The following is a 14,099-nucleotide window of genomic DNA, read 5'->3' on the forward strand; positions in this document are numbered from 1 at the left end:
CTAACACGGGAAGTGGCGTCATTTTCCACAAATCTCGTTTCATTCACAACCATTTGACTGCAATTCAGTGCAATTTCTGCCACAAATTCAACTCCACGAGTACGAGGAAACTCAGCGGATCTCAACACGAACGTTGGCCCATCACCTGCAATGGAATATGGGCTGTATGATACGACCAGCGGCTAACACGGGAAGTGGCGTCATTTTCCACAAATCTCATTTCGTTCACCCCAACTCAAATAAAAGTGAAGTACAATTAGGGATTTGTCTTGCATTTCCATCGCCTCAGAATAAATTAACTTCGATAAACTGAGAGAGAATGAGTGAGGCAGCTGGAAGATGAGGATGAAAATAGAGATCAGAAGACTCGACGGAGCAATCGTCTCCGTGCTCTAAGAGAAATCGGAGAATGTCCCAATTAGTATTTCAAGAAGACATCACAATTTTCGAAAATAATAATTTCCTTGCCTCGCAACACCGTTCCCTGGCAGCGTTCCCCGGCAGCGCGAGGCAAAGATGTTTTCTGGGAATGTGTGCCGTGTCCTCTCCCGGGCTTTTACGACTCCCTGGCCGGTACCGTACACGTACACGCGTCACGGGCTGTCATGCATGCAGGATCCGTGAAAAGTTGAAAACCCAGCATACATGCCATGTTGAGATTTTCACCGATTTCGCGGAAGATTTCGAGCTTTCAGCTGCGCTAGCGCTTTGAAACATCAGTTACGTCATGCCACTTGTCAATGAGATGAAGATGTTGTCATCGACTTCAAGCGAAGATTTGTAGTGAGAAATCCCGAAAAGCATTTTTCGAATTATTTCATTGTTTCAAACAACATGTTACTTGTTAGACCAACCCGCAGCCACCTTTGAGTTTGATAGAGCTTAGATCCGCACCACTTGGCCTTTTCGTGCCGAGTTTTCCTTTGCGAAATTCAAAGTATTGCCTTGACCCCAACTGCTAATGCAGACGTTGTGCCTCCTGGCCTGGCGAGCCGGCTCGGTGACTGTCCAGAATTTTGATTTTTCTGAATTTTGAAACGATAATCACACACTAGTTTTTTTTTAAATTGAACCTCACAATCGTGTTGGAGCTGCGAAAGTATTGAAGCAGAGGGCAGCTGCACCAGTGGCGTATAGCGTAGTGTTTTCAAGCGTTGCTGCAGTGGAAAATCCTACACGATGGGGAAGAAACAGCATCAGAAGGACAAGATGTACGTGTTTATTTCTTATCGGTTTGGAAACTAAACTCATCACAATGCACTGCATGGGAGTATGCTCTTAGAAGCACAAGGAATGTACATGGGTGGCATAGAGAACTGACAGGCCCTCAGCAATTTCTCGTGTGTACTTGCTATATGCACAGTAGCAAGTCTGTCCAGGGTCGGGCATAGCAGTATGTCTCCACAGGGTTAGGCGTAGCAGCAGGTTTTGTCCACGGCCGGGTATGGTGTGTGCCTGTGTGGTGTGCTATGATGCCAATGATGCTTCTGCTCGTGCATGCTCGTAGTACAGTACTCGGTGTACAGACCATGTACATGTGGACAGTTTGCCGCGCTGCCCCTGAGATCTCGTGAACAAATTAGAATCTGAGTGTAGAGCATGCAGGGTGTGTGCTGTGCTGTGCACTGAAGCGGATACGGAACACCGGAACAAACACGGAGTCGAACACTGGTGCGTGGAGTCAGAGGGGCTCCCTGGTTTGTCTCCTTCTTGATCTTCAGCCAAAAGGACTACAATGTAGCGTCAGTGCTGCCCCTCAGGCCCGTGATGCTGGCGGCAAAAATACACTGTTGTGTGAAATTCGTGCACAACTTGTCTCCACTAGTCCTGCTCTCCACTAAATTTGTGTCCCTCGAGGCCGAGGGCAGCTCCGCAGACGATCCTTATTCAAGGAATCGTCAGGACTTGAAAGTGATGGTGGGGTGGCTTCAAGCACGACTGGGTAGTAGTAATTTTGTGTAAGATTACTACTTTGTTGTGGGTTTACCGGGCGTTAGTGGCCGTGGTGAGTTAGTTCCCTAGGCCCTTCGGGAACGGACATGATAATTTACTTTTTACTTTACTTAGTACTTTTGGATTCTTTGGATTCACTCTCTGTTGGCTTTTTGGATTGGTGGGTGTATGGGGGGCCACTCGTGTCACATGCTGGTGTAATTTGTATTCTTATCCAGCCTGTACGGGGTCCCATGCGTGGCTGAATATACAGTACTGTCGAGCGCCGAAGAACTGGGGGGTCAGGGTTCCAGCCTAGCCCGTTCTTATTTTTAGCGAGCACAGCGGTTTCGTTCTTATTCGATGGTACGGTCTTACATGTACATCTATGCAGAGTTATACGTCTGAGTGTACATTATAGTGTACATTACGGTTTCCGTTCTTTTCTGCAAAAATTCCAGCCTAGACTGTTCTTAAAAATGGGTGAAATTCTAGCCTGGCCGTTCTTCAGCGGCCGACAGTACTGTAGTAATACAACAGTACAAGGGCATGTGTGACATCATGTAGGGTGTGGTGATGTCATGGAATGATGTAATGGAATGCTGTATGTCCTATGTGCTGCCTGCCAACAGGTACTTGACCACCACGGAGTGGAGTACGCTATTCGGTGGCAAGAAAGCGGGTGAGTGAGTGAGCAGGCCTACTGTAGTGTGTGACTGCTGTACAGCAATGCGGTGTCTCACAGGCCAAGACCTGTGAGACACTGCATTGCTGTACAGCAATCACATCAGTCACAGGCCTAGACCTGTGAGACACTGCATTGCTGTACAGCAGTCACATCAGTCACAGGCCAAGACCTGTGAGACACTGCATTGCTGTACAGCAATCACATCAGTCACATGCCTAGACCTGTGAGACACTGCATTGCTGTACAGCAGTCACATCAGTCACGGGCCTAGACCTATGGGACACTGCATTGCTGTACAGCAATCACATCAGTCACAGGCCTAGACCTGTGAGACACTGCATTGCTGTACAGCAGTCACATCAGTCACGGGCCTAGACCTATGGGACACTGCATTGCTGTACAGCAATCACATCAGTCACAGGCCTAGACCTATGGGACACTGCATTGCTGTACAGCATCACAGCTGTCACAGGCCTAGGTCTGTGAGACACTGCATTGCTGTACAGCAATACTGAATCACAGGACTAGGTCTCTGGGACACTGCATTGCTGTACAGCACTACAGAGAGTCACAGGGCTAGGTCTGTGACTTTGTGTACGACAAGACAGCAGTCACATGCCTACAGACTGCTGTGTACAGCAATACAAAGTCACACGCCTACGTCTGTGACTTTGTATTGCTGTACATGCATCCGTGTATAGCGTACCACATCTTAATCATGTGTTTGCAGACACACTCAACGCTCTCTTAGCACGGGCACGTTGTGACCAAAGGGTGTTCACTAACAAAGACCACTTGCTAGTCCTAGACAGTTGTCCAGTAAAGGGAGATGACGGGATTAGGGAGGGTTGAGTGAGTTTAGCTTTGAACCACCGCACTATGCTGAATGCTTGCGAGGTATCTACGATCACTATTGATTCCGTAATGCCATCGTAACTTCGTGTAATCATTATGCTATAGCCGCTGATGATATTGTGTTGGTAGTGGTAGCGGCAGCAACAGCACACTGGGTTTTTTTTTGCTACGACGAGCACCACTGCCGGCAATACTCCTGTACTCCTGCTGTTGCTGCTGCTGCCATCGCTGCTATTGCTGCTGCTGCTGTCGTTGCTGCTGCTGCTGTCGTTGCTGCTGCTGCTGTTGCTGCTGCTGCTATCGCTGCTGTTGCTGCTGCTGTTGCTGCTGTTGCTGCTCCTGTTGCTGCTGCTGCTGCTGCTGCTGCTGCTGTTGCTGTTGCTGCTGCTATCGCTGCTGGCATTGCTGCTGCTGCCGCCGCCGATGCTGCCGCTGCTGGTTCTGAGGATGGTGTTGGCCGTGGCTGCTGGCTTTTGATGATGATAGAGTTGGCGATGGCTGTTGCTGGGCCTGGCGTTGGTGGTGGCCTATTTCTGCTGGGGCCGGTGATGGATGTGGTGGCGGTGTTGATGGTGATGGTGATGGTGATGGCGGTGTTCGTGGTGGCAGTGCTGGCAGGCATGGTGCTGATGTGGCTGGTGTAGCTGTGGCTGGTGTAGCTGTGGATGTGGTTGTGGTCATGCTGCTGCTGGTACTCGTCGTACTGCTGCTTACAGCCTGACAAGACTGTCAATACTGCCGTCCTCATCCTTGTCCTTTGTTAACCAGTTGTGTGAATTGTCCTCTTTTCTGTACGTTTCAGCTGCTGGCGATCAAGGCAAGAATGCGTCGTTTCGTCGACTTCCCTTTGACTGCTGCAGGTAATGTTAGCTAGAGTGTAGCTTTGGTCCTGTTCATGCATACAAGCAAGACTGTGGAACCTCTAGGATGTGGCTTTGTCCTGTAGCTTGGTCCTGTACGCTAGTCTTGTTCACCCAGGGCCGTCAGAACCGGTGCGGCTTTTATAATTTCACATTGTGGTTTTTGAAGCAATAAAATATGGGCTATTTGGGGCCTAACTTTCCAATTTTTCTCGAGTGAGGGCCCCCGACCCCCACCTATTCCAAGGCATGGCCGCACCAATATTGAATACCTTCCGACGCCTCTGTCATCCCTACATGTACGCGCAAGTGGAACCTCTGCGGTGTACCTTGGTCCTGTTCATGCATACAAGTGCAACCTGATCAAGCAAACACCTGATAAAATTACATTTTGTTAGAACATGTTGTACTCACACCTGTTGCAAACTACAAGACAAGCAGTACTTTCCCAGGGTTCTAGCCGGGTCAAAATAGTAATGGGGGGGGGGGGGGGGGGGGGGGGGTGACCCCGTAATTCGATGTAGCTACTGAAGTGCCGCCGGGTCGCGCTCGTCATCAGGCACTGGAAGATCGTCAATGTACTCTAATTTCAGAAATTTTCGGTGCTCAATATTTTCGGTATGAGGGCAAAAGGCCAGGTTAGGTGAACAGAAATTTTAGGCACAGAGAAGCAGTTCCCTATTGGATTATGTGTGTTAGTATTTGTCCGGTGTATTGAAATATTAGGTATGAAACAGATGCACCGAAAGTACCGAAAATAAAAGTACACCGAAAATTTGTAAAATTACAGTACTTCGAAGTAGTTGTCGGTTGTCACGAAGTCAGCTGTAGTGAATTTTTACGATTGCATCCATCACCTTCGGGGCAGCGTTCAGACCAAAACCCATTCTGGTCGTCACATACCGCTGGCCGCCATACATGGCTGTCTGGTATCGCGGTAGCGACGGGTAGAGGCGTACCTGCAAGCATGCCTTGCTGACATCAAGCACAGCGCAGTTGATGCCGCGAGACCTCCACTCGCGGATCGTGTGGTCACAAGCTGGAGCAGTCGCACCGGGATGAGACAGCATGTATTTGCTGAGCTGACGGTAATCAAGATAAGGCCGTACAGGAGTGCTTGGCTTGTGCTCCTGGCCAACAGCCATCAGCGGCATCACAGTAGCAGCAGGCTCTGCATGTTTCTCTGGGTGGAACGGCACAAGGAAGCCCTTTTCCAGCCAAGCTGCGTGTTTCTCTGGGTCAAATGGCACAAGGAACCCCTTTTCCGGCCAAGTTGCCACCTCCTTATGGAACTGTGCTGCCTGGTCAGCAGACAGTTTACTTCGGGAGTACTTACTGACGTTGGGGCCAATTTTCCCTGTCGATTCTGTGCCGCCTACCCACACTGTCATGTCAATGTCCAATTCTTGTCTGCCTCACTCCACTAGTCCTTGAAAGTCCCTGGTACTTACTCAAGGACACATCACCATTCTCAGCTTTATCGATGTTAACATGGCGAGATCATTTCGGGGGTAGGAGAACTGTCGACCACAGCCGCAATTTGGGTAGGCGTGGAGCCAATGACAACGGACGTCATACGTCTACGATCGCACTTCAGTGCCATGCCACCAACAGCACTGATCACATCATTGCCGATAATCATGTCCTCCTCAACACCGCCATCATGCTGGGTCACGACCAGAAAGCACACAGACACCCTGGGCACGGTGAGGACGTTGTCACACTGGCAGATGGTGGTCAAGGTGACTGTAGCAACAGACTGCAACGGCTGTCCATCAACTAGTATGCCAGGCATACTATCAGTAGCAGGCTCAAGCTAATCTGCTTCACCTACATGTATATAGGTCAGTGCACGCAGACTGCAACGGTTGTCCATCTATGCCGCACACACGTTATCAGTGGTAGGCACAAGCTAATCTGCTGCACCCATGATTATAGGTCAGTGCACGCTGAGTGATCAAGGAACGAGTACAGCCAGTGCCAATGATAGCCGGGACCATACTGCCGTTCGACTCGTCATGCTCAACACATACGATGACAGAAACAAGAGAACTGGTCGTATCACTCACGTGTGACGGGCACAGTATATGTGGCTGGTTCATGTTCCACGCTATATTCCGTCACATCCTCACGTGATACCGCGACAGCCGCACTGTCGCTTTTCTTGCCCCACTCCGTTTGCCTGTTTGCGCTTCGGGGCAGTTTGGTCGAATGTGGCCGAACTCGTGGCAACGGAAGCACTGTGGGCCCGTCGAGTCACGATCACCTTGAGCACTATGACTACGAGCTGAGCCACCTGCATCACGTGCACCGCCCAACTGCAGCCGACTCTTGCGGCCTGCAGTTGGGCAATCTCTACGCTAACGACCAGGTTCGTTGTGCCACTTGAAACTTGTTTTCGCCATCGCCACAACTGGCCGACCTGGCGCGGCGAAATGCAACGTACGGGGGCGCCATCGAAGTGTGTCTTTGTAAACCATCTGTCACTGACTGACTATCGGCTGCATTTTTGTTGAATGGCATGGAAAAACGCAAAAAATCGACAAATGAGTAGGGGAGAGGTGTGTGGGGGGGGGGGGGCACTTTCTCACAGGAGGACACTCAATCAGAGTGGGGGAGGGCTGTGCCTTGGCCAGAATCCTTTTTTCTGTATGTTTCTATGCCAAAACTTGGCGCAGAACTTCCCTCCCCCCCCCCCCCTCCAATGGTCTACTGTGGGCTCATGCACATGGATAAACTTGCACTTGTCTGTGAGTGTGCGTGTGTGCATGCGTGTGTACACACACACCCGTGTGTGTATGTGTGTGCGTGCATGCGTACATGTATTCGTGTTTGTATACACGTACTCATACTTGATCATTGTCCTGCTTGTCGTTTTGTGCTCTCGACATTCAGTTTATCGCTGCAGCCGACTGACAACCCGTACTGCACTGCGGAAGGTGTCGTCTTTGACCTGTTGTGAGTACTGTTGTGTGTTCCCGCTCTCATGCATGCTCACCCTGTATCACAGTCATGTTAGGGGCCATCCGTAAAATAATATACGATATTTATTTAGAAACGAAAACTACTTGTAGTCGTTTAGGAGAGAGGGGGTTGAGCGCCTGGTCGTTTCTCGAAAAAATATCGATGCACAGTTTGTATGTGTGGGCACGTCCAGAAAAGAAAAGGAAAAAGTATCGATACTATGCATCGTTTGTATGTGTTCATTTCTGAGGGAGCGGGGTTGAAGAGGAATGACTAGTTTTCGTTTCTAAATAAATATCGGTATTTACAGATGACCACTTATGATATGTACCCAGCTATACTTTAACCGTGAGGCTCTTGACCATGCGCACTCTCCACACGTATGATAGCACTGGTACTACACGATAGCTGTGTTAAAAGTAAAGTTTGCACGTCCGCGTTACCACCGGCTATACAATTGCGTTGAGAAACACAACCAGCTTAGGAAGTTTCGCATGTGCCCGGCCACCACCATGCCTGTGCTACCAGGGTGGCAGATGCAGCGCCTAACGGCGAGGGTGAGGTGGTAAGTCTCACCACCAATGCCCGACAAGGGGGCTAACCTCGTTAGCTGCATCCATGTTACCCTCACTCTGAGTAGTGAGTACCCAGTTGACCGTGGGTGTCGGCGCAGTTCACTGCATGTAAAGGGTAGCTGTGTTAAGATTCTCTTATTGGCCACAGGCCATCGTGAGAATAAAAGATTAAAGTGACCAGTCATCCATTTACTTGGACGAAACACGACCCCCCCCCCCCCCCCCCCCCCCCCCCCACACACACACACCTGTAATGACGCTTAGACCTGGGCACACAAAGACCCAGCGCGTCTGTGCTGATTGGTTATCTTTACACTATACAATCGTCATGTAGAGGGTGTCGGGGGGGGGGGGGGGGGGGCATGCAGGGAGCTAAAGTAGAGTAGACGTTTGCTGCCACTACCTTCTCATCAGCTTGATAGCAGGCAAGAGAGGAGCAACAAGTTCTGTACATGACATGCACTAAGCATAGTGAAAGGCCGTTGACCCCAATGCCACTTTTAAAGGCAGCGAAAGTACTGACTGGTATATGTGCAGTGCTGGCTGTGCTAAGCCTGAAGTTGATCGCCTTGCTGAGTGTAATTGCTGTGTTGCCGCACCTGCCGGCATGTCAGTAGCCTACTGATTTTGGAGGCATGTTACGACCTGCCGGCAATTGACCTTCTCCTGCCGACAACAGCCACAACTAAATTAGAAACCCCGATCCAGATGTTTGCTTTTACTGATCATCACAAGTGTCCATAGCTCTCTCCTAAGGTGCTAAGCGAAATCATTATTCTGTCTGGGGAAAAGTCGGAAAAATCGATCTGAGTTTCACGCAGAATCGTAATTTCAGTGGCTTTTTTGTGCATTTGTATGCCAGGGTTACCGTGATGAGGTCCGGGGCGAAGTCCCCGGATGACGCATTGAATTTTTTAATCCTTCTGATATCTTTGGCTAAAATGATGTGGCAACACTGTAATTGTGTTCTGATCGGGAAGAGCACTGTTATGGCATGCCTGTTAGATGAAGGCCGCTCCTCATGTGTGTGTGTGTGCAGACCATCTGGTAAAAGGAGAGCGATCGCTCTCGCGCGCCTCCGCTCCCCCTTATTTTCTTTTAGGGCGCACTTTTCGTCGCGCGCCTTGAGAATTTCGAGCGCATCCGCATCACTATGAACTTCTGAAAACACTCAAATATTTCGTAACTCGGCTTTCCCTGAACGGAATCGAGTAATCAAAAGATCTATTCGCATTAGAAAGTTCTCAGCTGTCAGCTCCAACAAATCGGAAGTCGATCCGAGGTCCAATAGTGGAGTTACGGCACTCGCAAGGTATTTTACGTACCGTTGCAAATTTTCACTTCCGCACACATAATTTTGACATAAAGGATTTCCCTCTGGCCTCTGTTGCGTGACACTCCGGGCATGCATAGACCTGTGTACGTGTGACGCCAGGCACAGGTCTTTAGCTGTCAGCTACAGAACAAAGCCTCAAAGGAGCGCTCTACGATGAATACTACAAAAATATCATGGATCTTAGCGAATTGTCTCAATTTCCCATTGCGTGTGCCATTGTCCCTGATGAAGGGAAACTAAAGTTGTAGTGCGTACGGCGATTTTCCAGAATGAATTTGGCAGCTATTTATTGGACTGTTTCCACAGCCATTGTAGCTTCCTCCGTATAAGACTGTTTTCACAGCCATTTCAGCTCATTTTCTCTTGGTATAAAGCTGTTGACCTTGCACTTGTGTTTATTTTGCCCGTACAAGAGCCTTGGAATCACTATTTGGCAGCTATTGGGTATTGAATCCGATTGGGGTATGGCAAGATGTTGAAAAAAAACCCGTACTTTGCTCGCCTTGGATAGATAAGGCGAGCGACTTTTTGGGGGTGGGGGTGGGGACTGCTCTCCCACCACTCTCCTTGGGAGGATAGCGAGAGTGATTGTTCACTCTCCTGGATTTTTCTTACACGAAGGTCTGTGTGTGTGTGTGTGTGTGTGTGTGTGTGTGTGTTTGTGTCCGGTGTGTGTGTGCGTGTGTGTCCGTGTGTGTATGTGTGTCCGCGTGTGTGTGTGTGTGTGTCCGTGTGTGTTTCCGTGCCTGTGTGTCCGTGTCTGTGTGTGTGTGTCTGTGTGTGCGTGCGTGCTTGCATGCATGTGTACATTCAGGAACATTGTACCGTACTTGAAGAAATTCGGCCGCAACCCAGTCAACGGGGAGGTGAGTTGTGAGCATATTCCTCCATGGTTTGAAAGCAAGCACATTTGCTTGCATGTGCATGGGTTTCTGATGGTGTGTGTGTGTGTGTGTGTGTGTGTGTGGGCGTGCGCGCGTGCACACACACTCGTCACCCCCTTTTATCCCACACCGTGTTCACTCGTACCCGTTCCCGGGTGGACAGAGAACACTACTTCTCTGCTAATTCTTATACTGTGACGTAAAACCGAGAGAAGTGACATTAGTTCTGCTCTCTCGATTTCTGCTGCTGCTGCTGCTCCGCTTATGTTGTTTGTAGCGCTTGGATTCCAAATCGCTGATTCGTCTCAACTTCCACAAGAACGCAGAGGGTATGTGTGACCTGTAGTGTGTGCGTGTGCGCGCGCGCGTGTGTGTGTGTGTGTGTGTGTGTGTGTGTGTGTGTGTGTGTGTGTGTGTGTGTGTGTCAGCTGTGTGGTGGATACCAGGCTAAAAATTAGTGGCGGTCAATTCATCAGCCTTGCAAGCTGTTGAATGGTGTAATCCCAGCACAAGTTGCTATGTCTAACATAGCTATTCGCTGTCATCGCTTCCGCGATGGGCAGGTCTGAGGTCTGAGGTGTGTGTGTGTGCGTGCGTGTTTGTGCTCGCTTACATGTTGCTGTATCATAGCCATGTTTCTAGTGGTTCACAACAACTAACTTGACAAACTGATAGTTCACATGCTTAGACGATACATTAGGCGATTCGGGATGCATTTAGCATCTCATGAGCTGTGGCATAGTGCTGGCGCCTTCTAAGTTCTAATGAACTTGATAGTTCACAACAACTTGACAACCAACGTTGCGTGATAGATCAGATGATTTATAATTATATATAGGTGATGAGTTTAGAATCACATGAGGTATGGCTGGGAATGGCACCTTCTAATGAGTGATAGTTCACAACCGCTTGACAACCAATGTTACTTGACAGTTCACGTGATTTTAAAAGTGACGTGTGTAGAATCTCATGAACTGCTATGGCATAGCACGTGTACTGGCGCCGTTCAAACATGTTCGCGATGAATCTCACACGTGCTCCTATGCCCTGCAGCTCCACTTTATATTGTACTGCTCAATGAACTCCTGTCGCGTCTCTCAAGTACGCGCCGGGTGTTGCACAGCCATAGACCTGCGAACGCTGGGCTGCGAAATGATGCAAGGCGCAAACTTGAGTGACGCGACTGGATTTCATTGAGCATCGCTATAGTTTATTTTGTCATCAGACTTCGGTGTTAGTGCTTGCTATTGCTGCTTTGCGTGCAATTATGTTTGTATGTGTGTGTGTGGAGTTTGCACGTTCGGCCAGAGCCTCTTCTTTTGAGCATCAGTCTATCTGCCATTCTTGTCATTCTAGAGCACCAGTTGAACATTGGAGATTCTCCTTGCGAGACTTGTTTGAGCTTAGACTTAGCAATACTCTCTCGAAGCCAAGCATTGGAGATAGGGAGCGTGTATGTTTGCAGTATGGACTTGCAACAGGCCAGGGGGATCATGATCACCACCACATTATTCCTGATGCAGTACTTTCCTTTCCGGTGTGCAACTTTCTCATTTTGGATTTGTTTTGCTGATTTTCTTTCACGTGTGTGTACATTGTCTCCTGGTTGTGTGTGTGTGTGTGTGTGTGTGTGTGTGTGTGTGTGTGTGTGTGTGTGTATGTGCACGCGTGCGTGTGTGTGTGTGTATTTCTCTGTTCACTTGGCTAGGGAAGTACCATTGTCCGGTTATGTTCAAAGTTTTCAATGAAAATACACACATTGTTGCTGTGAAGACAACTGGAAATGTATTTTCCATGGAAGTAAGTATGGTAATTCCGGCTTTCTGTGTTCCTGCTGCTGCTGCTGCTGTTGCTGTTGCAGTTGCTGCTGCTGCTGCCGTTGCTGCTGCTGCTGTTGCTGTGTGTGTGTATTGCTGTTGCTGCTGCTGCTGCTGCTGCTGCTGTTGCTGCTGCTGCTGCTATTGTTGCTGCTGTTGTTGCTACGGCTGTTGCTACGGCTGTTGCTGTTGCTGCGGCTGCTGTTGCTGCTGTTTCTGCTGCTGCTGCCGCTGCTGCTGCTGTTGCTGTTGCTGCTGCTGCTGTTGTTGCTGCTGCTGTTGCTGCTGCTGCTGTTGCTGCTGTTTTTGCTGTTGCTGCTGCTGCCGGTGCTGCTGTTGTTGTGTGTGTGTATTGCTGCTGCTGTTGCTGCTGCTGCTGCTGCTGTTGTTGCTGCTGCTGCTGTTGCTGCTGCTGCTGCTGCTGTTGCTGTTGCTCCTGCTGCTGCTGTTGCTGCTGCTGTTGCTGCTGTTGTTGCTACGGCTGTTGCTGTTGCTGCGGCTGCTGTTGCTGCTGCTACGGCTGCTGCTGCTGCGGCTGCTGCTGCTGCGGCTGCTGCTGCTGCGGCTGCTGCTGCTGCGGCTGCTGCTGCTGCGGCTGCTGCCGCTGCTGTTGCAGGAAAAGTGTGTGCACCTACAGTGCTCCCGAAGTCTGATTATGCAAGTCAGTTTCACATCAGGCGCTGGGCAGCAGCCCTAGACCTGTGGCCACTGAGCAGCACTGTACATGAGTATTGGTATGTTTGTACGTGGTCTTGTGTAGGCTGTGGAGCAGCTCAATATCAAGCGGAAGCATTTCAAGGATCTACTGACAGATGAAGCATTTGTGCGGGCAGATATCATTCACTTACAGGTACGCCATGTCATGTTGTGTATACCCGCAGTTGATAGTACACTGTACATGTAACCCAGGTTTAGGATTTATGCTGCTACAGTCAGACCGCGCTTATCCCGTCCTCTTTTATCCGGTCCTCTTTTATCCGGATCCCTCGCCATCCGGAAGAAAATCGTTGGTTACAGATTTCCAGCATACGCCATGCATACATATAGTGTTATGTGTTATGTGTTCGATTATCCGGTTCCCTCGCCTATCCGGATATTTTTCATGGAAAACGGATGTGTGCGGTTAAGCGAGGTCTGACTGTACTACACTCATACATCGGTTACCCGGACCCCATGTCACGGGCACTTCGGTCTACCGAGCACCCCTTTACCCATTGACAAAATAGCACTTTAAAAGATAGCGCTACGTTGTAGTGACGCCGACTACATTGTGAGCCATGATCAGCAAAACAGACACCTATAGGTCAAATTTTTCAAAAATGGTTTTTGCTGGAAATTGTTTGTTTGTATACACAATTTCCAGCAAAAAAACCGTTTTGAAAAATTTGACCTATAGGTCTGTTTTTGCTAATCACGGCTCATATTTGGCGATCAGAGCATTGACCAAATAGCACTTTAAGTTAAAGATAGCAAAACTGACAAGGATATTGAGATATGTTGTGCCTTGTCGCACTTCTGACTGTATATTATCTCGTTACCTTGGTGGACTGTTAGTCATAACTAGTAACTTATAGGTCCTTTTCTCTTTACACATTACTATTGGCTCAACATCTGAGTTTTTATAAAGCTTTCAGAGAGGCGTTTTTCGAAAGGACGAGTTATAGGGCACAGAAGGGAAATGGGGCGGTATTTATTGCACGAGGACTGATTACCTTTGCCTTTGAACAGAGGCTTCACAATTGCTGTTTTCCAGGCACTCTGAAACGTTCCTGTTGAGATGCCCCTGTTATGCAAATATGCAAGGGACTCACAGAGAAGATCGGCTAGGCCTTTCATAACTGGGATGATCTCCGGATCAGCTGATGCTTTCCTGGTGCTCGAATGACTTAGGTCAAAGTGCACCTGTCCAGGAGTGAATCGCGTGAACTGGAACTGTTCAGGTGCACTGCGTTTGACTGAGATGAAGCACAGGGCAATTGCTGGTGGCTACTAAGTTGTTAGATGGGATGGATGAGTTAAGGCAGTACCAGGACCAGCATGACTTGTGGAACATTGTGCAGCAAAGTGGCGAGCCTGCACCTCGGCTTTACCCTGGGTTGTGGAACCGATCCCTGAGTTGTCCTCCAAGTCTGGCGGCATGGCAGTTGTCTTCTTTTGGATACCACACAGACGCTTAGCATGCTGCCAC

At 49.2% G+C, this 14,099-nt stretch overlaps 1 protein-coding gene across 1 annotated transcript in view; it reads left to right on the forward strand.

The window, feature by feature from the left end:
• Positions 1-836: 836 nt before the first annotated feature.
• LOC135828823 (RING-type E3 ubiquitin-protein ligase PPIL2-like) overlaps positions 837-14,099 on the forward strand; it is a 36,821-nt gene continuing 23,558 nt past the window's right edge. Inside the window, exons 1-8 of the mRNA XM_065341253.1 lie at positions 837-1,211; positions 2,565-2,614; positions 4,278-4,335; positions 7,231-7,293; positions 10,025-10,076; positions 10,372-10,423; positions 11,803-11,894; positions 12,672-12,761. Of these exons, the coding sequence (XP_065197325.1) occupies positions 1,180-1,211; positions 2,565-2,614; positions 4,278-4,335; positions 7,231-7,293; positions 10,025-10,076; positions 10,372-10,423; positions 11,803-11,894; positions 12,672-12,761 (489 nt within the window). The 5' untranslated portion in view covers positions 837-1,179. The remainder of the gene's footprint in view (positions 1,212-2,564; positions 2,615-4,277; positions 4,336-7,230; positions 7,294-10,024; positions 10,077-10,371; positions 10,424-11,802; positions 11,895-12,671; positions 12,762-14,099) is intronic.

This window comes from Sycon ciliatum, chromosome 12 (genome assembly GCF_964019385.1).
Source record: "Sycon ciliatum chromosome 12, ocSycCili1.1, whole genome shotgun sequence".
Classification (NCBI taxonomy): domain Eukaryota; kingdom Metazoa; phylum Porifera; class Calcarea; order Leucosolenida; family Sycettidae; genus Sycon; species Sycon ciliatum.